At 44.1% G+C, this 27903-nt stretch overlaps 1 protein-coding gene across 1 annotated transcript in view; it reads right to left on the bottom strand.

The window, feature by feature from the left end:
* Nucleotides 1-7632: 7632 nt before the first annotated feature.
* Nucleotides 7633-27903, bottom strand: part of TXNDC16 (thioredoxin domain containing 16) — a 57353-nt gene continuing 37082 nt past the window's right edge. Inside the window, exons 15-21 of the mRNA XM_066608012.1 lie at nt 27380-27548; nt 24284-24420; nt 21658-21739; nt 19700-19838; nt 15669-15829; nt 12502-12692; nt 7633-8376 (exon numbers count right to left, since the gene is read on the bottom strand). Of these exons, the coding sequence (XP_066464109.1) occupies nt 8126-8376; nt 12502-12692; nt 15669-15829; nt 19700-19838; nt 21658-21739; nt 24284-24420; nt 27380-27548 (1130 nt within the window). The 3' untranslated portion in view covers nt 7633-8125. The remainder of the gene's footprint in view (nt 8377-12501; nt 12693-15668; nt 15830-19699; nt 19839-21657; nt 21740-24283; nt 24421-27379; nt 27549-27903) is intronic.

Genomic DNA, 27903 nt, shown 5'->3' with positions numbered 1-27903 from the left:
TGTGTGGAAGCCTATACACCAGCACACAGGAGCAGCTCTGTACTACGTGGCGGCACATGGTGGTTGTACTATAGAGCTGCTAAGGCCCCGTAATATGCCATATACAGTGATATTCTTACTAAGAACGCTTCCCTATACATCGTACTTATTGAATCTGATACAATCTCTTGTTCTGACAGATTTGCACACATGGGCCAGTTTCAGACAATCGTATTATGAGCGAGGGTCCCAGCTTGACCGAAAGTGTACTCACCAAATTCGAGCATTATAAGGATCTATGATGCTCTGAATTTAGCTTATTAGACCCACGGTCAGGCCAAGACACTCGTCCATATTAAGGGTAGAAGAGTAATTTGTAATAGTGTTTGATATACAGTATTTTATTTCAGCGTCGTAACTGACTTGTAAAACTAGTCAAAAACAAGAAGCCAGCAGTGAGTGAGGCTGGGCGAGGCTCTAGCAGAATAGGTGTTTTCTGTGCAAGCTTCAGATAATTGTCAATTTCAATATTCAGTAATTGTATACGTTTACAGCAAGCCTGCGATAAGGGAAGTGCTAACCTTAAAGGGGTTGTCCCGCGCCGAAACGGGTTTGTTTTTTTTTCAACCCACCCCCCCCCCCCCCCCCCCCCCGGTCGGCGCGAGACAACCCCGATGCAGGGACCTAAAGAAAGCTTACCGGAGCGCTTACCTGAATCCCCACGCTCCGGTGACTTCTATACTTACCGGTGAAGATGGCCGCCGGGATCCTCTTCCTCCGTGGACCGCAGCTCTTCTGTGCGGTCCATTGCCGATTCCAGCCTCCTGATTGGCTGGAATCGGCACGTGACAGGGCGGAGCTACACGGAGCTGGCATTCTGCACGAGCGGCTCCATTGAAGAGAGCAGAAGACCCGGACTGCGCAAGCGCGGCTAATTTGGCCATCGGAGGGCGAAAATTAGTCGGCTCCATGGGAACGAGGACGCTAGCAACGGAGCAGGTAAGTAAAAAACTTTTTATAACTTCTGTATGGTTCATAATTAATGCACAATGTATATTACAAAGTGCATTAATATGGCCATACAGAAGTGTATAGACCCACTTGCTGCCGCGGGACAACCCCTTTAACATTTAGCAAAGTTGTGAAAACCCAACCTATCTGTCATACAATGATTGGATGACAGCCGGGCGGTGTTTGATCAGCTTGTGCTACAGTGTATTTTCCTATTTATACTTTTCTACTTAAAGGGGTTGTCTCGCGAAAGCAAGTGGGGTTAAGCACTTCTGTATGGCCATATTAATGCACTTTGTAATATACATCGTGCAATAAATATGAGCCATACAGAAGTTATTCACTTACCTTCCCTGCGCTGGCGTCCCCATCTCCATGGCTCCGTCTAACTTCAGCGTCTAATCGCCCGATTAGACGCGCTTGCGCAGTAGGGTCTTCTGCCTTCGGGTCTGTTCGGCAGCAGTGGCGTTTTGGCTCCGCCCCCTTCTACGCGTCATCGCGTGGCTCCGCCCCGTCATGTGTGCCAATTCAAGCCTCTTGATTGGCTGGAATCGGCACACATGACGGGACGGAGCTACGCGATGACACGTAGAAGGGGGCGGAGCCAAAACGCCGCTGCTGCCGAACAGACCCGAAGGCAGAAGACCCTTCTGCGCAAGCGCGTCTAATCGGGCGATTAGACGCTGAAGTTAGACAGAGCCATGGAGACGGGCTATTTCATGCTGTATTCTTCACCGTCTATTCTGGTATACCCGATTGATAAGGCTTCAATGTGCCTTGAGTTTTTTTTTTAAATTAAGTGATTACTCCAACAGGGGCGCCTTAAGACCTCCTTCACATGGGCTAGAAAACCACACAAAAGCTATCTGCGTTGTAGACAATCACGTGAATGGATAACTTCCTGCTATCAAGTCTGAGCTTAATTAGCGGTGAAATTGCACATTCACATGATTGGGAGCTGCGTGTTACAGCAAAAAAGTGCTGCACCTCCTTCTCTGTGGGGCTTCCCTTCATCTCAGTGGGGCTGAAGGAATTCCCTGGTAGCGACCAGACTGGGATTCCCCTGTAGGGAAGAAGGAATCCCCCAACAACGGCGAGACCGGGGTTCCCCTGCAGGGGAGTAGGAATCCGCAAGCAGCAGCGAGACTGGGGTTCCCCTGCAAAGGAGAAGAAAGAATCCACCAACAGCCGCGAGACCAAGGCGAGAAGAAGGAATTCACCAGCACCAGCGAGACCAGAGTCAGGGACGCCATCTTTTCTCCTTAGAGAGAGCAGACAGTGCTAGAAAGTGCCGCGTTCGAGCACTTGTCTGTGAGGTCCCATTGAAATCAATGGGAGTGTTATACCGCGATTACTGCGGCGCTTTGAATGCCATGGTAAAAAATGGAGGTGTGAGAGTGGCCCAACACATTATATTATATAAAAGGCAAAATCTGTTTCTTTGTGTTGTATACAAATCCACAGTTCTGGTCTGATTTGAGTGAAATTTAGTCATACACACGAGTCATATCCGCATTCCGGTGTGGGAAAAAAATGGCAGCGTGCCCAAGATATTCGCGTTCCTTGGACCGCCTCGTCCATTGATCTCAATGGGGCCTTTAACGCATGGTATGGCTCTCGCAGGTCGTGTGACCTGAATGCAAGTGTGATGCGAGGCTTCCTATTGAAATCAATGAGAAACACTTCTGATCCTCTATCGTGTGTGAAACTCGTACAACGCGATCGGAATTTCACATATGCGGCACAAGGCGTTTTTGACTGAAAAAAATCGTCTCGCATCAGCGTGTAAATCACACATTCACAAGCAGGATATCACGCTCACCCGTGTATAGGTAGGCTAAAAATGTGATTGCAATTTTTACATGTAAAAAAAAAAAAAATCACAGATGTGAGAGAAAAAAATGTACAAAGACATAACTCATAGAAAAGGAAGAACAAATTGCTGCCTCTTATTGCAATCTGGGGCCCTATGCATGAGAGATTTCCGGCGGAATTCCGCCCTGTGTGAACCCAGCCGTAGATTGCCATTTTGTTTTTTTTTAACCCCTATGCAAGCTGATCTATCTCCATGGTTACAGACAACAAAAGCTGTGTAATCAGATACAGACAGATATTTTATTCTACCCTATGAAAATTTTGATTTGTCACCATTTTCAAAATATGTGCTTTTTGTCAATGAATAAGAACATCCCTGTGGGTGTTCTCTTCATCCCGATCTTCTCCCACTGTTTCTTCACTGCTGCCGCCAGCCCCATTGAGGACATGTGGAGACCCCTGGATGTGACTGCGTCACATCCCTGTGGGGCTGAAGGAATCACTTGCCGCAGCGGTCACAGCCACAGCAGGGGATCGCGATCTTCTCCCATTGATTTCAATGGGGCGGCGCTGCTGCCGCTGGCCGCATTGTGAACAATGGATGATATCGCAAAAAGAGACGCTGTGATTTTTTTTCACGCAGCATCACAGGCGTGAAAACATTGCAAATGAGAATGAAACCATTAAAAATCATTGATTTCATAATCATGCACTTTCACTCCCTCTCGCATCGCAAGGCTTAAAGGGGTTGTCCCGCGGCAGCAAGTGGGTCTATACACTTCTGTATGGCCATAATAATGCACTTTGTAATGTACATTGTGCATTAATTATGAGCCATACAGAAGTTATAAGAAGTTTTTCACTTACCTGCTCCATTGCTAGCGTCCTCGTTTCCATGGAGCCCGCCTAATTTTCGGCGTCTAATGGCCAAATTAGACGCGCTTGCGCAGTCCGGGTCTTCTTCTTTTCTCAATGGGGCCGCTCGTGCAGGATGCCGGCTCCGTGTAGCTCCGCCCCGTCACGTGCCGATTCCAGCCAATCAGGAGGCTGGAATCGGCAATGGACCGCACAGAAGCCCTGCGGTCCACCGAGGGAGAAGATCCCGGCGGCCATCTTCAGCGGGTAAGTAAGAAGTCACCAGAGCGCGGGGATTCAGGTAAGCGCTGTGCGGTGTTCTTTTTTAACCCCTGCATCGGGGTTGTCTCGCGCCGAACGGGGGGGGGGTTGAAAAAAAACAAAAAACCCGTTTCGGCGCGGGACAACCCCTTTAAGAGTATATTCCGATGTAGCAGCTATATCGATTTGTTTTTTTTTTGTTTGTTTTTTTTAACCAACACAAATCTGTGTTATTTTGCAGCAATTCTGTGGCAATCACAACAATAATCGCTATTTCCAAATACCCTTTATGGCCTATTTACATCTCACAGTTAGGGCGCCCACCCACTGGCGATTTTTTTTCCCTGCGAAATTCGCAGCTTTTTTTTCTCTGCAGGGGTCTATGGGACTTGTAATGTTAAAATCGCGATCGCGCAAAATCGCAATTTACCGCGAAATCGCGATTTTGCGCGATCGCGATTTTAACATTACAAGTCCCATAGACCCCTGCAGAGAAAAAAATGCTGCGAATTTCGCAGGGAAAAGAAAATCGCCAGTGGGTGGGCGCCCTTATATGACAGTTTTTATTGCAATTTTGGCAAAAAATACAACATGACCACAAAGAGAGAATATGCTAAGGGCTTATGTACATGATCATATTATGGCTCAGTTTTGTTCCTCAGTGACTATGACTCCACTGGCAGAATCTGAGGAAGCCCGCACAGCATTTCACAAAGGCTGTGTAGTACAGGCTCCATAAGCAGAAGCTATTGCTCTGCACAAGATGTACATTAACTAGAGATGAGCGAGTATACTCGCTAAAGGCAATTGCTTGAGCGAGCAGTGCCTTTAGCGAGTACCTGCCCGCTCGAGACAGAAGGTTCGGGTGCCGGCACGGGGGAGTGGTGAGTAGCGGCAGTCAGCAGGAGGGAGTGGGGGGGAGAGAGGGAGAGAGAGATCTCCCTTCCGTTCCTCCTCGCTCTCCCCCGCAGCTCCCTGCCCGCCGCCGGCACCCGAACCTTCAGTCGCGAGCGGGCAGATACTCGCTAAAGGCAATGCTCGCTTGAGCAATTGCCTTTAGCGAGTATACTCGCTCATCTCTAACATTAACCCTTTCCAATCCACTGTCTGACGTCTCAAGACGTTCTGATTGAAGGCTGTACAGCTTCCGACGTCGGAAGACGTCCGGCAGGGTATTCTTAATGTATATTACTGGCCGCTCTGTTGTCGGGGGGCCTCTCCAGCATGTCACATACCACAGTACTGGCTCTAGCCAGCAGATGGCACCATTGTATAATAGCAGAAAGAGAAAGCCCCCTAGGAAACCCTGAATTCAAAATTGGATTGCAAAGGGTTAATAGGGCGTTCAGCCAAAAAAATGTTAGCAACAACTGACAGCAAGAAGAGAGGTTGGCAAAAGTAAGAAATTGAAATAGAAAGTATAATATGGAGCCTTTTTCCATGTCTTTGGCAGCCGACACCAGGCTGCAGAGGCTGTGATCAGCAATAATGCCAATCCCAGCTGTAAACTCTTTAGATGCCGTGGGCATTTAAATGGCCCAATAGAGAGATCGGCCTTCTTTTGTCACCTGAACGTCCTGACCGCCACAAGATCACTGGTGGCCATTCGTTCATTACGGCAGCCTTGTGAAGGCCCCCAGAGCTGACATTGATGTTTGCCTATTAAGCCCTGGCCCCCCCATTGGCGGGAGCTCAGTGTACTGCTCCCGGTCCGGCTCGCCTCCTTCCCCTGCAAAAAGGGACACCGTATGGCCGATATACGGACGTGGGAATAAGCTATAAGAATGGTGAATTGGGTTCTTTATCATTTCACTCTTCTTAGGAATTTCGTAAAACCTTTAGTACATTATATGGTACCATTGGGAAATACTTGTCCCACAAAAAACAAGTCTTCACGGGGCGCTATCAATGGAAAAATGAAATGATTTTTTGGAAGCAGGAAGGAGCAAACAAAATAAAAATGGAGGCGTCACCAAGGGGCTAATATAAGAAAGTAGTTCATTGTCAGATGCTGGGAAGCAACTGCCAGAATTGGAAGGAATGCAGCGAATTTCAGTAGAAATGGAGCTCCGCTTTACAGAACAGCATTCAGTATGAACAGTGTGCGTCCCAGTTCCCAGGGAGTCGGTCTGCTTACAGCATCGTCACATGTGCTTTGAGGAACTAACATCTGGTTTTTGACAATTTGATCAATGAATATCTCACTAAACTTTCATCTTTATCTTCTGCTGAATTTCTGAAGATCATCTACGGGCAGATCCATAATATCATTGCTGAGAACCGAGTCTGATTACTTAGCATTGTGCAGTTCCTCTGTTATTGCTCCTGGAAATATACACATAAAGTAATAACTGGAAGTTACCATTCAGCTTGTAAGAGGGGTGTGTCCCTACCCATTCTGACAATGTCAGATCAGCGCTGGACATGTCAGTCTACATGGGGCACACTCTACTAACAAGCGGAATGGTAAAACTAGTTGTAAATTTAGGCCGCTTTCACATGGCGACAAAATTGTGCAATTTTTTGCGATGCGACAGCGCTACAAATCGCATGTGTGTGAAGTCCAGGCTTTCCAATAGGTTCCTTCTGATTAGCGATGTTTTGTAGGCTGCTACATTATGAGAAAAAATAAAGAAAGAATCGCAGCATGCTGAATATTGCTGCGATTTGCTTTGTTTTGTAGCCCAATTTTCCCAATGGCGCCTTCCTTTGTGTTGCATTGCATCGCTTTCGTGCGGTGTGATGCACCTTTTACAGTAGGAGGTCCTACTATTTGAGCCCTAAAATAAGCCCTAGCTGCCCTTAAAAAAACAAACAAATCCATCACTTATCAGGCGCTGTCCGCTCCGGAGCACTTCTTCTCCAAAGCTCCGAAACACTTGGTTGTAGTTTTCATGAAGTGCTGGCACTGATTGTTCTCTATCGCCATGGCTCAGCTAATCACTGCAGCGCTCGACAACCAATCAGAGCCAACGCTTCCTGGAGGCAGGGGTTTTGTACCTCTGACCAGAAAGCATTTGCTGAAAACTACAAGTATGCCGGAGCTGCAGAGAAGAAGTGCGCCAGAGTGGACAGTGCCTGATAAGTGATGTATTTAAAGGCAGATAGGGCTTATTTTTTAGGGTAGGGCTTATATTTCAAGCCCCCTGAATAGCCCACCAAAAGAGCGCTACATGGTTGCGCGACTTTGTAGTGACCAAAAAATCGTGACATTGCCATGAGAAAACGCAGTGATATCGCATAAAGCACAGCTGTAATATCGCGGCAATATCACGGTTGCGCATGTAAAAGAGGCCTTATGCATACATTTCCATCAGGAATAATTGAGAAAGTGTACTGATCAGTGTTATCACGTTATAACATGGTTTTGTAAGAAACCCACTTAACTGCTACATGTAATTCAGAGTTCAGTAAACCAGATAATATTAGAAGTCGGTGACTAAATGAAAATTGTCGTAATGTTCGAAATATGTGAGAAATAAGGGCATTTGTCACCACTCAAAATGTACCTTCAGTAGACGGGTAGAGTGCAATCTCCAATAACATCCATAAAGTCCACACATCACAGTCAAATCACATGTTATTCAGAGATTTCTGTAAAATTATGGAAAATGACACCATTTTACCCAAATTTTGCACAGGTTGCAGCAAAAGCATGATTTGACCACAACGTGTTAATTCACCTTGAAGGAAAAAAATCACCAGTCTCTATTGGGGTAATATAAATTTATTAAGGATACAAAAGCACAGTCCCTGTTGTGAAAAGTTCTTACTGTTGGTGCAGAAGTGTAACGTTAAGCCCCTGGCCCTCACTGAAAGATGTGTACCAGGATCCCACCTGCCATGTACCATTTCTAACATTGGTGTCTTCCCATATGACAGAGGGCCTTTGGTCTGACGGCTACAGTATATTTGTGCCCCTGTGTTGATCACTGAAGCAGATATCCAATTATAATAAATATATAATTCACTATCCTATAGCTATTGCTTCTCTGATCTTTGCTTTCTTCAGCATTGTCTGCTTTTGGCTTGGCTAAATCACAGCTACAATCAGTAACCGGAAAGTAGCTGCATTGTCTAAATATCTCACCGACACCTTGGTGAGTAGCCACTCCGGGAAAACAAAGCTGCAGTGCAAAGAAGATTTTCAGAAAGTGGGAAATTAGTCAAACAGGACTTTTGTACAGACCCTGGATTCCTTTGTTCACAGCTCCTCATGCTCACTGGATTCTTTTTTGTGGTCCAAGAATTTGGGAATAGTTCCGCGTAGAGTCATCACTCTACCTTGTCGCTTCTCCTCATCATCTGTGGTGGACAATGCAGCTTTTTTACTTCTGCCGGCTTTCATATGTATTCGGATTTTCTGGGCAGCCAAGTTTGGATCGGCTTCATCCATCATAGAAAGGAAATTGTAGTGTGGAAGTGGAGCCCCCCACTCATCTTTGGATAAAAAGTCTGGAATAGCAAGAATGAAAACGTTGGTCCACAGTAGAGGACTACAGCCAAGTCTTAAAATGGGTTTTCTAACAGTAAAAAAGAAAAGTTATATGGGCGGGGAATGAGTTAATAAGCCATACTCGCCAGTCAGAGGTCCCACTTGATTCAAATAAAACAAATCTTGTTATTTGTATTAGTGCCAACTTATTCCGTAGTGCTTTCAAGGAATTTATTACCCCCCTTCCCCCATCAAGCTGGGTACTCATTTTACCGACCTTGGAAGGATGGAAGGCTGAGTCATCCTTGAGCCGGCTACATGAACCATTCGGGATTGAACCCAAACGTTGAGGTCATAAGCGAATGTAGGACTGCATTTCTGCAGCCTTAACACTCTGTGACACTTTTTTTTCAACCCATTCTCTGCCCACGGAATTTTTCTTTACTGTTGGATAACCTCTTTAAAAGGGGGTTATCCAGGCATAGGCCTGGACTCGATCTGCCATCAGGAATGGAGAGACACAACTGCATCCTGGGTGGTACAGCTGTTGGGGCAACCAAATGACACCCAGACAGTATTGTGCATGGGTCCTATTCCAATTGACAGAACCAATACTTGCTGGGTGTCGAATGGTTGCCTCCACAACTGTATCACTCAGAATGCAGTTGCATCTCCCCACCCCAAACTCAGATTGGGGAGGAGAGTATGTCTAGACAACTTGTATTAAAGCAGTTTTTAACATAACTTGTGCTTAAGAATCCTATCCCTGGTATCCCCAACAATCAATGAAGAGAAGGGGATGTGCCACCCAGCCAATCATGGCTCCTCTGCTGCAGTGTCCGAAACACAGCTGATCCATGCTACTGTGCTGGATACTGCAGCTCAACTCCATTCACTTTAAGAGATTGAATGAGATTAGAAAAATATGGATGTTATCTTGTCTATTTGAGCAGTATTGCTGGTCTGTCTGATTTACTCAAATGGAATATTGATCGGCAATACCACAAATGGCCAATGGACAAGAGTGGAGTAGGTGTTTCTGGAAGAAAGCAATTATTTCTTACTGGTTTGACCTGCAGTACTAGACACATCCACACAACACAGATGGCACTGTATATGAGGGCGTTCCCAGGGGTCAGGCTAGTCCCACATCACACAGTGATGTTCCACTTTAGGGATAGGCCATCGATGATATACCTTAGATGTTCTACTCTAATTAAACTTGAATGGCTATTTGCTGCATACAGACAACCCATCATACATTTATCCAAAGTGAACATGAAAACAGAAAACAATCCCCTGCATGCTGCACAGACATTAATGAAGCTCAGGATGAATTGCTGCCTACACTGATGAGTTATATAGAACAATCTATTAGTAACCTCTCCCCATCATCAATAGCTCTTTGTATTAACAAATCTGGAGTAGACAGAAGTAATGGCTTAGTGGCTAATTAGTCATAATTAGGTTTGAAGGAAGGAAACCAAAGTATTCTGAGGAGAGCTGTGCCGACGCAGCTGGCCCATACACTGGGTACACGCAGGGAACTGTAAGGGCTCATTCACACGGGTGTATTTAAAACGCATATTATGCAGTGAATGAAACCCATTGATTTCAACCCATTGATAGGTTCGTTCACATATGTGTATTATTCACGTGACATTCAGTTGCGTGACAAATTACGTGGCATGGCCTATTTTGGTGTGTCTTATATGCCAAAATAAGCCATTGAAATCCCTGGACCTGCTCAAAAAAAAGAAAAGAAAAAGTTATATGGGCAGGGAATGGGTTAAAATAAAGCAATAAGTCATACACTCACCAGTCAGAGGTCCTACCTGATCCAGCACCACTCTTGCCTCAGATGAAGCTGCAGCTCACATACAGAATGAACAGCATCTTCTGGAACCAGGGCCCCTCTGCTGGACTGGGGAGACGACCTCGGACTAGTGAGTATGGCTTATTTACTTTTTTTAACCCATTCTCTACCCACAGAATTTTTCTTTTACTGTTAGATAACCTTTTTAAAGGGGTGTTCCAGGCATAGACCTGGGCCCGATCTGCCATCAGGAATGGAGAGACACAACTGCATGCTGGGTGGTACAGCTGTTGGGGCAACCAAATGACACCCAGAGTATGAAACACGTGGGGAGTTCTGCGCCATAATAAGAATGCTTTCACGCGGATTCTGATGCGTAATTGATTATGGCTAAATTCATCCACATCAAAATCTACATGTAGCCATGCAGGTTTGGGTGCCAATATCCGCAGCTTCAGTGCTGGGGTGCACGCCCTGCGGCCTAGTTCCAGCCAGTGTGAAAGGTCCCTAAGGCTGCACTCACACAGCACAATGGAAAATCCACACCTAAGTACACAGCTAATATGCGGATTTTAGTGCAGTTTTCACCTCCTCATTTGAAGAGGTGTATTCCGTGCTGAAAATCCACAGCATAAATTGACATACAGCAAATTTAAAATCCACCCCAATGTGTCAATTCCACTGTGGATTTCATGCAGATTGTTCCGCGCCATGTAAATGAAGTGTTAAAGGGCCACTCCAGCCAAAACACATATTTCCATGCCAGCCTTCCACTCATCTGATTGCCTGTTACACTCCAGAGGTCTTCTCTGTGTACTCCAGCCACTTCCCTGCAGTGCAGCCCCCTGCCTAATGCTTATCCAGCACCATCTTGAGGGTGAGGTCTTTTACTTTCAGTTTCACATCTATCCCATGATTCATCATCACCATGATGCACATCATTAGCTAAAGGCCCTCTTACATGGGTCAATACTCTTTTAAACTTTGTACAGAGCATTAAAAGTGCAAAGACTTTGCTGCCGACACCCTGGCTTCTTGCTCAGCGCTTCACACAGGACGAGAAGCCATCAAGCCAATGAGGTTTTTCGAGATGACTGAAAAGTCCGCTAGAACAACCGCGAACGACAAGTGAGCGTTTTTTTTTTGCATTCACACTGAATGATTATCACTCAAATTCATTCGTTTGAACAAATTTTGAGCGATAATCGTTACGTGTAAATTGGCCTTTAGGGTATACCATTTTTTCCTGCTGGGGAAACATTAATTATCATTACCTTCTATATTCACCTAAATAAGCTACACCCCATAGGTATACAGTCAGGAGGATGAGTTGTGATCTCCTCTATTATAACTGTGTGACAGGAGCTGTATGATCATCATCAGTAACTGTGGCAGGAGATTCTGTGTCCCCCTCTATGCAGGTTCTATGGTAGATTCATATATTAGCATCACACAGACTGTGAAACTGACTTAATTTAAGAACACATAACCCCAAGTAGATCTAACCTGATCAGAATTGAGATCACATGACCATCTGAGCAGAAAGAAGCCAAACGTTACAGACAGAAAAGAATAGCTAACCAGGGTAACACTAGCTCACATATATATACTGGGGCTATATCATGAATGAATTAGAAAAAAAAAATCAACAGAGCGGCCCTTTAAAATTTCAGTCACATGGCTTGTACTGTAAATGCTGCAGATTTTCCATGATAAAAATCCACATAATGTATCCTATATCTGAACATACATGTGGGTGTATCCACACAGAATTAATTTTTTTGTTTGTGGCATTTATTGGGATTTTCCAAAAACACCAAAGGGAACAAAAAGGAGAAGACAAGTGGCGCTGTCCTGAGTGCAGTATTTGTTGTATATTCCTCACCTATTGGGGTTCTGCTCATCATTCTTGGGGATATTTGTGTCATTTTTTTGTAGCATGCTCTGAAAGTGGCATTTTTTTGGAGGGACGCACTTTTTCCCTTACACTTCTTTATAGGGCTTCAAAAAATGCAACCAAATGTATCTGTAACCAAATAAAAGCCACTACCAAAAACATTTATAAAAAAATTGTATGAAAAATGCTTCAAACTCGGAGTGTTTTTTTCCCCCATAGATCTTGTTGGTATTCATCAGCGTACCCTTTTTTGCACTGTACTGAAATGTGTGATCGACTATGCTTTTCAATAGAAATATATATTGCATATTATATGTTTTTCACAATGGGAGTCTATGGGCAATGTTTAAACCTGTGTGACACGTACAAAAGGGAGATTTTCCAGGGAAGACTGAAAACCCACATACAAAACTTAATATGACTACTACTCACAGACAGGAACTTCCTCCCCAGCTTTTATCATTTCCAACCAATATAAGATACTGACTTCATTCATTTGGTCATCTACAGGAAGGGCGAAGACTTGTCCCAGAGTATCAAAGGTAATGAGGACAAACTGAGGCAAAGGAGGGATGATACTGAAATAGGTCTTCAGTACGAGGAGCCCCGCAGGAGTGTTCTTTCTGTAAGAAAGTGGAAAGAAAGCTGGTGTTAGGCTAGAGGTACATCCACAAGTAACAAACACTACAGATTGTCCGCAGCAGAATTACCTGGAGAAATCCGGAGCATTGTACATTACAAGCAATATGGATGAGACCTCAAGTATATCTCATCTACGTGCTGCAGGAAAAAATCCATAGTGTTAATTAACCTGTGGGCCGGATTTCAAATCTGCAGCATGTTCATTTATGCTGCAGATTTTCAATGCAGATTTCTCCCTTTGCAATGCTCAATATTGCTGCAATGTAAATCCACCACAAACCGACATCATTTGGTACATCATTTAATACACAGAAAGCCATGGCAAGCCTAGGGTCCTTTGTTAGGTCTCCAGCTGACAAAGTGATCCATTGGTGCCCCTTGTCATAATCAAGGAGAAGGAGCCTCATTCAGTAACTAATGCTATTGACCGCAGCATTTAAGGGGTTAAAAGTTAGACAGATTGACTGCCATACGCCAAGACAAGATTGCACAGTTTGAGACAGTCTGGGATCCGTGGATCACTTTTGTTAATATTCCTAACCTACAATACTAATACCTACAACTCTAACTACGTTAATGACCGTTTGTACCTTAAGTATGTCATCATGGTGAGAGAGGATTGATTGAATAACTTGAGAGATAGAAGAAAAGAGATTAAACATAGCACCACCCCGACTTGTGATAAAATGTCAGCAGAGATTATATTGTACCCTGTTTCCCCGAAAATAAGACGCGTCTTATATTAATTTTTGCACCCAAATATGCGCTACGCCTTATTTTCAGGGGGTGTCTTATTTCGCCGCGGCAAATCCATCTGTGACCGCTAATCCCTCAATTGGCCAGCATTGTGGACAAAATTTCTCAGAAATCTCGTCCACATGGGACAACGAATATGTCACGGCAAAGCTGGGAGAAGCCGGTGTTGTGGTGCGGATTCACCAGGCACAGAAACGGAAAAGCGTGCAGCCAGGTCGCTTCAAAACAAGCGGCTAAGTGCCGTGGGTTTTGAAGCAGCGCTTTCCCGGCGGAAATCTCGCTGTTTATCGCTGTGGCCAAACTGCGAGATTTCCGCTGGAAGTACGCTCTGTGAGAACCCAGCCTTAAGAATCACACACAGGTTGCCTGACTCACACACAGAGCCATAAAAAAAAATAAGGGCTGTAAAGTAACGTACCTGTCTGCAGACAGAAGTTCCTGTACCACTTGTAAGCAGGGATAGTATTGCAGCTTCTGGCCACCAGGGGGAGCTCATCGCAGCAGACATGTACAGCAGGAACAGAACGTACAGTATGGACTTTTCCAGCCAGCAAGGGGAGCTCACAACAGCACACTCGTACAGCACAGCAGGGACAGGATAACAGCAGACTGTCTGCAGATCTACCTATACATCTGGAGGTAGGAGACAACGGGGATGGCAGCAGGGGACAGGCCTCTTGACTTGCCTGCACACTTTACTATGCCTTACTATCAGGGGTGCCTTATATTTGGGACTTCTGCAAATTTCAGGGGGTGCCTTATTTTCAGGGGGTGCCTTATTTTCGAGGAAACACGGTATTTCAAAGTTGGGCCCAGATCTTCGGCCCCTCCCTCCCCTTTCCTCCCGCTGTTTCACCCTATACAATGCTGGTTTTGAATTTGTACCAGTTTATAACTGTTCATTTTAGAGCTAATTGATGCTGTATATGCCAAGAATTCCTGTTTTGCTAAACTCGTCACCCCCTCTGTGGGTTCTATGTGGCAGGAATGTTGCCAACAGTCTAAATTTTCTTTCAATAAATACTTTTCAAACATAAAAGTTATGGACACCTTTGAGGTTATTTTCTATTACTAAAATGCATGTGTTTTGGGATGAAAAAAATCATTTTTGCAATAGGGTTTAATTTTGCACCGTTTGGCTTCTGCAGCTTCTACATATCATTGTATACAGCAAGATGTAGAATGCATTTTTCTTCAGATCTGTCAGTGTGCTAGACTGATGGCCTAGTTCTTGGCAGTTATCTCTCCTCTCCTGCACTCCCTTATCAGGTAATTCAGTGTGGTCATAAATCAGCCGATAAGCGCATTCAAGAGGATGCATTGCTCAGATGGTTGCTGGATCGTGTGAAACGATCATTCAGTGTAAATACTGCCAGCGACTGATGATTAGATTTTTATGCTTGCCTAAACTAAACAAAAAAACAAACTAAACGATAAATTGGCCTGACAGGAACGAAAATGCTTTCTGCAGCTTGCTACATACGGTGATAATGTGGAAGTTGCAGAAGCCAAAAAGAGGAAAAAATTTAATGGAACCCTACTGCAAAAATGATTTGCAACCCAAAACACATGAATTTAAGTAATAAAAAATGCCTTCAAAAGGGACCTTTCATACATTTCCACAGGTCGCACTGAAAAAGGCACCTAAAATGTAGCTTAATCTGCTGCTGTGGATTTCCACGCCGTTACCTGCATGTATACATGTGGATATGTGAATGGTCCCCAAATGCGTCCATAGCCTTCAAACAGCTGGGATCAGCATTATCTCTGATCTCAGCCATTGCAGCAGTATAATGCAGCCTGCACCCACTGCTGATGACATGCCATTCATTGGACGTAACTGTACATTAATTTGTGGCAGTGCAGCAGCAATAAAAACACACAGTTACGTCTATCTGCAGGAAGATGCAACTCCTTGTATAATGAGATTTGCAACTTTCTCATATACTTTGTATTTCAACTTCTCACCAGCAAGATATCTGCTTGTTTCAGTGAATGAAAGCAGTCTTGTTAGATCTCTCTTCTGTCAAGCCTGTTACCTTATTCTACCCAGTAAAGAAAAGAAAGAAACCTGAAGGACCCTTTAGAGATAAAGGGGGTATGTTTTCTTGCAGTAGTGTGACGGCTCCCACGCCTATGAATATGCCCTAAATACACTTACCACGCAGGAAGGAAAGGTATGTTTCCCTTCTGTTACTTACACATTTAACCAGCAGGTCATATACTGCATCAGGTATTTCCCTCTCATCAAACTTAAAATGTGTTTTTCATTGCGGGGACTGAGGATGCCATCAGAGAAGAAAATAAGCAGGGGCTTCTGGCTCTTCATAAGGGTGGGCAGTGACTCCACGGTGACTTCTGGCTGCAGATACGAGAGAAGTTGTGTTGGACTCGGCATGAGCTTAGATAGAAAGTCGGGTCAGAGTGCATCAGTTCTAAGTGGCACAAATAAAATGACAGTCACTAAAACACTCACGAGAAAAGGACTAGACCAAGATGACCAGTGTTCTTAAATGTAGGATGCAGATTGTGAACGAGACAGAAAGTACAAGATATCTGCAAGGAACTGTAGTTGTGATTGTAGCAAGTGCCGTTTGCATTGCCTGCAGTCCCTATTAGGGAGAGTTGACTCAAAATATGTGAATCAATCGTTTACGAACCTCAATCTTTTAGCCAGTGCAGCTACAAAGAGTGTCCCTCACACTGGAGGACCCAACACACCCATGTATTACAAAGACGGCCCACTGATACTAAATGAGAACGATGTAATGTTTCATTTCCCCTGTGGTGGCGCTGCAGGGAAAGTAAATACTTGCTGACACATTCACCCACAGATTACAGTTGATCACGGGTGGTTTCAGTGGCAAGACACCATGCGATCTGCTAACAAAGAAGTATTAGCCAAACCACTGCATGGATTATAAATGGCACTGCTGGAGGGGTGGGAAGGTGGGGGACTCTGGTGGACAGGGCGTGGAGGGAAGGAGTTGTATAGAGCGATTTCTGAGCATAATTTCCATATATCTATGGATGATACAAGTTCTCTAATGATCTGCTTCTTATAAGATAAAGAGTCATTCAAAAAAATTGCACCAGCCAATTTCAGCATAGGCAAGTTATTTCAATATGAGCAAAATCATGACACAGTTATGTGATGTCATCGCGCCATGAGCCCCTTCTATCCCACTGTCTGGTTACATAGGGGGGTGGTGGCTCTGTATCTGTGAATACATCTGTTATACTGATCCCACTTACATACCTGGATAATAACAGTAATACCTGACAACAAATAGTTATATAGACCAAAAAGCAAATGTTGCCTTACAATAGTCTAAAACGTCACAAAAAGTCATGTTTGAGAAAGACTTTTTTTTTGCAAAAGCTTGTAAAACCATTAAAAGCCATTACGGCATGATTTACTGCATGTCTTGTGACAGACAGGATGGAAGTGACTGTTAATGATACAGGAATATGCAGATGTCCCCATGAGAATCAGAGCACCATAATTACCTCCCCTAATGAAGCCCTTGGCAAAGTTGTGCATGTGGCGTGTGCCAGATATGGAGATATGCTCTCCGTTTGTATTGTTATACATCATGGCCGAGGCAGGATAATTACACAGTCCCATAGGTGAGTATGATCACTTTAATTACAAGATCCATTACGGGAAGACAAGGATGATGGAAAGTGGTGACAGTGCAGGTCGATATTTTAAACTCAGTCTTACGGCTGTGACGAGAAGGTCTTATGATAATAAGACTAACGAGCAGAGAGATAAATGTAATTTCATGGCTGCATTAATGACCAATTCTGGAACATAATATTATTCTGACTAAGAGGAAAATGATCATCTGCATCACGCGCATTTCTTATGTCAGAGCTGAGGTCTTCTACTATCAGTTGTACTCTTCACTTTGTCTACGATGTGTAAGGACAAAGAAACAAGTAGAAAGCAGCGCAGAATATTTAAGCGGAGTGACCCATCCAACTTGGGACTATTTTAGAGAGGATAGCGCTGCATGTGACTGGGCATTATAATGTAATAATAATATTTATTTTTATAGCGCCAACTTATTCCGCAGCGCTTAAGGACAATAGAGGCAAGAATGGGGAATGGAGCTGTATTTCGCAGGGGCAGTGACATGATGTAAGCAGGGGAATTTAGCTGCGTGGAAGGTGTCAGTCTGCTTGTGAAACAGTAAGGTAAAGGTAAAGGTAACCGAGTCATGACTGACTCCTAGGGTGATGTCACATTGTGACATTTTCTTGGCAGACCGTTTTTGCGGAGTGGTTTGCCATTCCCCAGTCATCTTTTACCCCCCGGCAAGCTGAGTACTCATTTTACCGATCTCGGAAGGATGGAAGACTGAGTTAACTTTAAGCCGGCTACCAGAACCAAGCAGGGATTGAACCCGCAACCTTCTGGTTTTGAGCGAGAATTTAGGTCAGGATTCGTTAATGAAGGAGGCAGAGTATCCTGGAAGCACATAGTATGTCAAAAGAGGAGTGTGCAAATTTTGTAAGTGTCAGTACCCTGATAGTAAAGCCTTATACATGTATGACAGGCGTATTTTTCATACGTGTGCGACCTGTGTATTTCATGGACCCCAATCTGACATATTATAGCCTATGAGACTATTCATATAGTCCATGTAAAAAAGAAGTCACTGCATGTCCTATTATGGTTCGTATCACAGATATGGATACGCAAATAAGGGAGATGGAACAACACCTCTGCAGCACCACCTACTGGAAGGCAGCATTCCTACAAGTCAATGTTAAAGCCCATTTACACATAATGATTATTATCGTTAAAAATTTGTTCAAACAGCTGAAAATGGGCAATAATACTTACATGTAAATGCTGCCATCGTCCACTTTTTGTCTGAACGATGATTTTAAGGTGAACTTAAAATTAGAGATGAGCGAGCATACTCGCTAAGGCAAACTACTTGAGCGAGTAGTGCCTTATTTGAGTACCTGCCCGCTCGTCTCTAAAGATTCGGCTGCCGGTGCAGGTGACAGGTGAGTTGCGGCGGTGAGCAGGGGGGAGGGGTTGGAAGAGGGAGAGAGAGACCCCCCCGTTCTCCCCTGCCGCTCCCCGCCCCCCGCCAAATCTTTAGAGACGAGCGGGCAGGTACTCGCATAAGGCACTACTCGCCCGAGTAGTTTGCCTTAGCGAGTATGCTCGCTCAGCTCTACTTAAAATCCATCTTTCAGCTGCAGATTGATAAAGTATCTCTCAACAGACCTTTTGCTATGTTCTCCACGGGAGGCGGGAGATTACATTGTATTCTGCAGGCAGCCCGAGGCGAACAATGCAGCTGTTTGCACAGCAGGGCGTGTGATTAGTTACCCACTGGGCTCTGCAAACAGCTCATAGAGACTCATTTACATGCTAATGAAGATGCTAAAAGTGTTAAAGGACATTAGTATCCATTAACGCTTTATACAAAAGATCGCTAAAACTTCCAATCACTTGAAATACTATCTTTGCCTGTAAATGAGCCTCTAGACTCTTTATACAAGCCATGTAACAATGACTGTGAATACGACAGGCAAGGTCCACTGTCCCTGCAGACCAGACCATACATGGATGAGTGTCATGTACTGTCCAATGCAAGTTACGCCCAAGATTCACAGAAGCAACTCGCATACAGCCATCTTATTGAAGGCACATAATGGTCCGACAGCACAAAGTATTTTAAGAAATAAGTTTGCGAACTTCATGGAGGGAAATTGACTTTTGTAATTATGTTAATGAGCAAAGGACTGTACCAGTGTCACAGTATGTACAAGAAAGTACAAGGACTGGAGACAAGTGGGAAGTCACAGTCTAAAAGTGAAGGGTGAGGTTTTTCGAAGCAGCACAGATGATTTATGAAGAAAGCTCTGCTGATCTGTGGCATGTGTCAAGGGCAGTGTCATGTCCCGAGTACAGAAGAGAAACAAATGGAAGGTCCCAGGCTGGCCACCAGTGAAACTAATTGTTCTAAGAGCATCATGGAAGTTGAATGCAGACACCATTCTCACAGCTTCCAGCAGTTATTACACAGAACCGCATGCCTCCTATTCTTGTATATATGACTAGAGGAGTGAAATCCAGCCGTTCTATACAATGCTATATACAGTACTGTGTGGGGGTGGCGGGGGGGGGCTCATGTGTGAACTGTAATTTTCTTCCTGCTATATTTAAACACTGGAAACGCTTTATTAGAGGCATAACACTCACAAACTCTCCAAGAAGTTCCTGTCTCAGGAATGGAAGAATTTCATCTGCTGGGGTGTTGTGGATGGAGACAGCGTTCATTTTCTGCAAGGAGTGCCTGAAAAACAGGACAGCGGGGGGAAGCGTGCCATACTGCTGAGCCCTTAAGAAGATACAATGCTGCATTAGCCATACAGAAGACTAAAGAGGTTGCACAAAATAACGGCAGTGAATGGAATACTGTAGAATACATGTTAAGAGATGCAGATAAGATTCACAAAAATATATGATGTGACAGGTCATGTGTACTGGGGAAGTGGTGGGGTGCTGTGAATACTGGGGAAATAATCGGTGACTTATGGGGAAGTGGTGGGAGGAATTTTTGAGAAATTTGTGGTTGCGGGAAGTTAAGTAGGTCACCTGTTGGCACTACAGGGGAATTTGTCACGGCCTGGATCAGATAAATGCAGAATGAGAATTCGATTTCTGCTAAGTCTGATACCAACTCGGACTCAGTAACTCTCATCAAAACCTTTATCCATATTTTCCAGATCTTTCAGTGTCTATATTATCAATCCTATTTGTGTATACTCAGGAAATCAAACTTAGAATCTGTATGATGGAGAAGAGCCAGATTCCTAAATCATACAGTGATCTGGTGTCAGGAGGATGCAGGAAAGCCATATTGTTGAGCTGCATTACATACTAAACATATTTACTCAACCCTTTGCTGGCATAAACCTTGTCAAGACTAGAATTTTTTTTTCTTTCATTTTCGTCTTCTACCGCTTTCAAAAAATCATACCTTCTATTTTTCCAAGGTATGAGGGCTTGTGAGATGTATTTTTTCAATATGCGGTGAAATAGCAAAAAATGCAGTTATGTAATTTGCGTGATACTTTTGTTTTTCCTGCATTCACAGTGCGGTAAAAGTGACGTTAACCTTATTTTATGGGTCATCACAATTACGGAGTTACCAAATTTATATATTTTTGTTAAAAGGAAAAAACGTTTAAAATAATTGTTTTTTGGGCCCAAAACCTTTTAATTTTTGGGCTAAGTTGAGCCAATGTCTGGAGGACTTATTCACAGGAGTGTATATCGGCCGCTGTTTTCAAGCCGGCCGATAAACACTACCATCTGAGCTGTCTTCCCACTACCCTCCCTCTCGCCGACTCTCTGCCTCTCTCCTCCCCTCTGGCTACTTGCAATGGTAGGGGGTGTGATGGAGCGAAGCTAAGCTCCGCCCCACCCCCTCCCATTGCAAACAGCCAGAGGGGAGGAGAGAGGCAGAGAGTCGGCGAGAGGGAGGGTAGTGGGAAGACAGCTCAGATGGTAGTGTATATCGGCCAGCGTGAAAACGGCAGCCGATATACACTTTGTGAAGAAGCCCTGAGGCTGAGATTTTTTTTACTTTCAGTTTCACATCTATCCCATGATGCATCAGCACAGCACTAGCTGAGACTATACCATTTTTTGCTTGCTAGGAAAACAGTTTAAATGGCATTACCTTCTTTATTTACCTAAATAAGCTACAGACTATAAGAATACAGTCAGGAGGATGAGCTGTGATCTTCTCTATCACAACTGTGTGACAGGAGCTGTATGATCATAATTAAGTGTGACGGGGACTTGTAGCCTCCTGTAAACTGTTTCAGTGGTAGATCCATGTAATAGCATGACATAGACTGAGAATGTGACTAGAAAATGAGTCCATAGCCCCAAGTGGATCTGATCAGAATTGAGATCACATGACCATCTGCGGAAAAAGCGGCCAGGAGTTTCAGACAGAAAGAAATAACTAACGAAGGTAGCACTAGTCACTTGTACATACTGGGTGGATAGCTGCACAATGAATGAATACAAAAAATTTCCGAAGTGGCCCTTTAAGTGATGGGTCCTGGTATACCGTTAGCACTGGGGAAGAAGTTTTGTAATGTATAAAATACATGTCAAGAAATCATGGACTCTCATAGACTCACAGGACGGAGGAAGCTTCTCCAGTGTAAATGGCCACTACTGCAAAACCTCTTAGTTGTCTTGCAGCACGGATAAAATCTTCAGCTGTGTCAGACAAAAATAAAAGGAGGAAATCAAAATTGTAATGTGATTGTAATAAGAGTTACATAACTAGGCAGGTACTGCACAGGTTAAAATGAGTAAAAACGTGAACATTTCTGACTCTTTGTGATATACTTTGTATGCTTGTGTCTGCTTGCTGTCAATGAATCGTGACATACTTCTCAGAGTGTAGGGTGTATTATAATTGGATCAGTCTGTTAAAGAGCGTATTATGGACACATTTATATCCCCGTAAAATGGACGAGTGTCCCAGGCTGACTTTGGGGCTACTAGCCTGAACTCAGGGCATCACAGATTGCTATGATGCTCATAGTCCAGATCTGCAGATTCAAGGTCGAGCCAGGACACTGGTCCATATTATAAACTCATAAATGGGGCAGTAATATGCTCATGTGAAACTTGTCTTAGACCTCTTTCACATGAGCGACAGCGGCAGGGGCGTAACTAAAGGCTCAGGGGCCCTGATGCAAAACGTGAGCTGGGGCCCCCCCTCTATCTGTATCTGTACCCGTACCCATACCTAAACTATGCTGCACAGAGACATAACTTGAAGCTTCTGGGCCCCAATGCAAAACCTGTAACAGGGCCCCCAACTATAATGCTTTATTCATAGTACTGGGCTCCCTATATGGAGAAGAGAGGCCTTATGGGCCCCCTAAGGATCCTGGGCCCGGGTGCAACCGCATCCCCTGCACCCTCTATAGTTACGCCCCTGGACAGCGGTATTGCCACGAGAAAATAGCAGCGATATCGCAGCTGTATTCTGTGTGATACTGTTGCTTTTTCTCTCTGCAATATCACAACTTTGTAGGGCTCTTTTGACAGGATTTTCGGGGGTGAAAGGTGGCCCTGAAACATAAGTCTTACCCCAAAACTAAGCCCTGGCTACATAAAAAAAAAAAAAAAAAGAAAACAACCCACAATACATCACCTAGCAGGTGCTGTGAGCTCTGCCGCACTTCTTCTCCGCAATTCCCCGACACACTTACTTGTAGTCTTCAGCCAGCGATTCCTTGTCACTGGTTAAAAAACCCTGCCTCCAGGAAGCGCTGGCTTTGATTGGTTCAAGCGCCGTGGCTCAGCCAATTACTGCAGCTCTCGATGAACCAATCACAGCCATTCAATGCAATGGCAGTGATTGGTTCATCGAGCGCTGTAGTGATTGGTTCTTGAACGCCGCAGCTCAGCCAATCAGAGCCAGCGCTTCCTGGAGGCGGGGTTTTTGAACCTCTGACCAGGTAGCACTGACTGAAGACAAATGCCGGAGACCTGCGGAGAAAAAGTGTGGCAGAGTGGAAAGCGCCTGTTAGCTCATGTGTTTTTTTGTTTTTTTTTGTAGCTAGGAGTTATTTTAGGGGAAAGAGTAGGATTTCCTACTGTAAAAGTTGCATCGCACCGCACGAAAACCGCATTTTCATGCAATGCAACAGAATGGAGGGCTTCATAGAGAAACATGGGCTACAAAACATCACAAATCGCGGCAATATTTAGCATGCTGCATCGCTCATCTTTTATGCAGCATAAATGATGGACGATGAAGATCATCGCTCATCGTTCAGTTTAAACAGCCACCGTTCAATAGCGAACGGCCACTGTGTTATCTCAATGAAGAGGGGCGGGGGAGCGAGACAAGAGAAATCTCCTGCACTGCTCCACCCCCCTGCTGGTAGCTCCATGTGCGAGCCAGCTGTGCTAGTTCCTGTGCAGGAGCATGGGGATACAGGAACGAGTGTTGGGCATTGTTTGCCTGACACTCGTCCTGTGTAAATGGTCCTTTATACAGCGAATGTGATTGACTGCACGATTCCTTGACTCGTTGAAGCTATATGGTTTGGTGTAAATGGACTCTTTATACAGTAATTGTACAATATTCCGGATTAAGGCCTCGTTCACACTAGCGTGATTTTAGCACAAAATAGGTGTGTGAAGAGATCGCAGCCTAACTGCACAAAAAAAAGCCTGAACAGGCAATTTCAAGCTATTAAATCTCGATTTTAATTAGCAGTGAAATTGCCCGTTCATACAATCGGGAGCCGCATGGTGCGTGTTATCCAGCTCCCATAGGAGTCTATGGAAACTCCCACGCATCACGCACAAAAGATAGGTCCGGTCCTATCTTTTCTTGCACTACAGACCTTAGATGCGGGCATTGCAGTCACATGTCCTATCTTTGTTAGGCGCAAGTTTTTGGCGTATCTAAAATTCCTTCATCTGAACGTTTCCATAGGAAACCATTGGTTCTCTTAGACGCAATCTTCTCACGCGCCTAATCTGCGCTAAAACCACGCCCGTGTGAACGAGGCCTAATACAAAGTTCTGAACCAGAAACATGTTCTAGACCGTTCAGATTCCAGATTAATACAGTACATGCTGTATCCTTACAGACTTAGTAGATCTGATCAGAAGAGGACACTCTTGTTAGTAGCACTCTGCCAAGTATGGCATCCCCCCACCTGCCTTATTAGGGTTGGGAGTTGGTCCAACACCTAACAGTTAGTTCCGCTTGTCCCGCCCTAGCTCCAGTACCTTCTTTCATATTAGGGGTGAATAATCCTAGTATTGAAATGTTGTGGTATGGTAACAATGACTTGTGCATTGCCCCCCTTATAAAGTCTTCTGCTTCTTCCACTGTATATAACTGCTGAGGACACTCCAGTTCAAACCTATTGAAAAAACAAACACTTGTATTCATAGTGGTCCGGCAGATGTAGCAACAAGGTCATAAGACACAGGGGGTAAAGCAGGTAACACGGCCAGGTGTGCAGTACGTCCGTCTATAAACTCCATTTTACATACAGAATTAATCCACATGAGTAAATGCGTCCGTACATGACAATAGTCATCTTGTTCTGATCCTTGTAATGCAGTACTCCAGAGCTGTGCTCACTATTCTCCTGGTGGAATCACTGGTATATACATTACATTTCTTACCCGGTACTGATAATAAAATACAGCCTGCATTACACTCCGGAGCAACACTCACTAGTCCTCTGGTGGAGTTACTGTGTGAATAAGTTATATTCCTTATCCTGTACTATTTCTGAATTACAATCTATATTATACCCCAGAGCTGCAGTCACAATTCTGCTGGCTATTACTGCAAATAAGCTTTTGGACAGATATACCCCTAACAGCTTTTCTAATGCATAGTGGCAGTGAGTGTATCCTAGATCAGTTTGCTGTACTGTGCCTGGTGTCAAGATGTAAATGGGAAGATGGAACGATGCATCTACAGCGCCACCTATTGGAAGGCAGCATTCCTGCAAGTCAGTGTCAGATCTATAATATTACTCCATTAATGATGCAGTGACAAAGGCAGAACAAAATTAAAAGATAAGGAGGGCAGGTGAGTATAAAAGGGTCCTAAACTGAAAGATAAAAGGAGGTGCTTACGAGGATGCAGGTTCTACTGTAGCAGAGGGGGTAGGTGTGGGGGTGCATCTATCCCATATCTTGTGATGTACAATAATATTGTAATAAAACAGACTGAACATTTCTATTTTTAGGAAAGAAATGTCATTACCCGGCAAACTGCTCCGCTTCGCCCATGCGTCGGCAGCTGGCACATCAAAGAGCTGGAGCCGTGGGAGAGGTGAGTGCCACGCTGGTCCCTGCAGGGGCTCGGGTCTGGTCCCGCTGCGAGAATTCTCGCAGCGGGATCCGACCCGGCTGTCTGCAGGCGGCCTTAGAGTTCTGTTCACTAAGTGCTCATGTGCACGGGCGGGCATGAATTCCAGGATCCGCGTGGGGAAAATATATCTATAATCCGGAGTTCAAGCCGCCCATAGAAAATCATGGGCATCCGCAGCTTAATTAAAGCATGCAGATTTGTTTTGCGGAAGACTATCCTGTCAAGAACTGTAATGGCAGATATATTGGTTGTCACCTTGCTTTCATTGTATATAAACCAAGACTGGGGAGATTTATTAAAACTAGTGCAAAAGAAATGTGAAGCAGTGGCCCATAGAAAACAATCAGATTTCAACCCCTTTGAAAAATTAAAATCGCAACCTAATTGGTTTTAATAGACCTCCAAAACTGTATTGTGTTATTAAAGGGTTTTCCAGGACTAACAAAGAGAGTGTAAAATCCATCATTCAGCTGCAGAGAGATAACACAGACCGCATGCTGTGGGTGCCAGGAGATTACATTGCATTCTGCTGACAGCCCATGTGAGAACAATGGAGCTGTGTGCAAACAAATCCCAGAGGCCCTTTTTACACACAAATGAAGATGATAAAGTGTTAATGGACATTAGTGTCCATTAACACTTTATGCACAATGATCGCTTAAACTTTCAATCATTTGAAAGATTGTCTTTGCGTGTAAATTGGCCTTAAGTAATGACTTGTACAATGAAGGCCACGTGACCACTGCAACTTCTTTCGGAATCAGAGCAGCGGGGTTCGGGGCTCCTGTGCTGGATTGGGGGCCATTTAAATAGGTGAATATGCTTAATTCTTTATTTTACACCATTCCTTGTCGATTAGATTTTTTTTTAATCCCAGAAAAGCCATTTAGTGTAACAGGTCTAAAAGGGCCACGTGAAACATTGTTTCAGTGACCGGGTCTTCACATCTACAATTACATGTAATTCCAAATGCCTGTAAATGATATTCCCCTTTAATTTGCAGCAAATCAGGGGAAGTCTGCCATTGAATCACACATAATAAAATAAGGATGTGAGTTCCCGAGGGGAGCGGGCTACTGGTAGAACATATCATGCTCGGATACAATTAGATATTATTGGATTAAGAGAGAATCGGATTGTGACATGTCTCTTATGTGACTCATTATCATAAATAGCACTGTGTTACTTGGATAGCAGCCCATTTCCCCTTAAAATGACGATGTTTCATAGTTATATCTTTTCCTAAGAAAGCTGGGTTGAAACTAAGCTGGCTGCCATCAGAGCTCTTATAAGGTTTGGTAGAAAGCTTCCCTAGACTTCTGCATGGATTACTTGCCTGCTTGCAGAGGAATGAGGATGCCAAAATTGAATACACAGGCAGATTTTACGCTCAGGAGTCTTAGAATAAATTGGGTATCAGCCTTAATGGTAGCCTTCCCTGTAGCTACTTCTGCAACATGGAGACACGTACCATTACAGCCTTCAAAGTGACCTTCAACTAGCTTCCAGACTTCAAAATGACAAATATGTCTAGTGCTGTAGTATTACATCTCCCTACATTGATGTGAATGAATAACTAGATGGTAGGGAAGATGGAACAATACCTCAGCAGCGCCACCTATTGGAAGTCAGCATTCCTGCAAGGCAATGTCAGACTCCTTATACAAGTCTTTATAACAATGACTGTGAATTCCAGGCAGTAAAGCAGGTAACAAAGCCAGGTGTACAGTATGTCCATCTATGAGCTCCATTGTTATGAAGAATTGTATAAAGAGTGTGACATTGGCTTGCAGGACTGCTGCTTTCCAGTAGGTGGCGCTGCAGAGGTATTGTTCCATCTTTCTGATTTGTATATTTCCCAGAGGAGCATGCATGGCCTTATAAGTCTCCTCACACCTTCTAGATGCTCTCCATAAGGAAAGATGCTACCCTTCCTGACCCTACAGCAGGTGTAATAGTGCTCCTATAGAAATAGGTAAATGCAGGCTTACAACATAAGAAATCTTGCCAGTTCATCGGTTCCCATCATGCCCTTGTAGAGAAATGGCTTCTGCCCTGAGTGGTATATCTTCACTGAAGGAAAGCTTGTGATTTCCTCCTTAGTACAAACATCAGTCCAGTCAGCGCAGTTCACTGTGGCCAACGCTACATCTAGTATGTCTATAGGAGAAAGAGATTAGTCAGACCGTGTTTTATAGTAAAAGTACAAAAATACAGTATTGTAGACTGTAACTGGGTGCTGCGAATCATCAGATCTTCTTGCTTTCAATCAGTCCCTTTAGGTTATCATTTTGGGGGTTTCAAGGCATCAATAGTAAGGTTAAAAGGATGGGACACAGTGGGACTTATTTATTAAACCTGACTACAAGAAAAACGGTCTTTGTTGCCCATAGCAACCATTCACAGCAATTTTCATTTTACCAGAGCAGTTTCAGAAATGATTGGTTGCTATGGGCAACAAAGACAGTTTTTCTATTAGTCAGTTTTGATAAATTAGGCCCAGTGTCTTAACCCT

The sequence above is a fragment of the Eleutherodactylus coqui genome, chromosome 6, assembly GCF_035609145.1.
Source record: "Eleutherodactylus coqui strain aEleCoq1 chromosome 6, aEleCoq1.hap1, whole genome shotgun sequence".
Classification (NCBI taxonomy): Eukaryota; Metazoa; Chordata; class Amphibia; order Anura; family Eleutherodactylidae; genus Eleutherodactylus; species Eleutherodactylus coqui.
The sequence above is the reverse complement of the archived record's forward strand: the minus strand, read 5'-3'. Positions and strand labels throughout refer to the sequence as shown.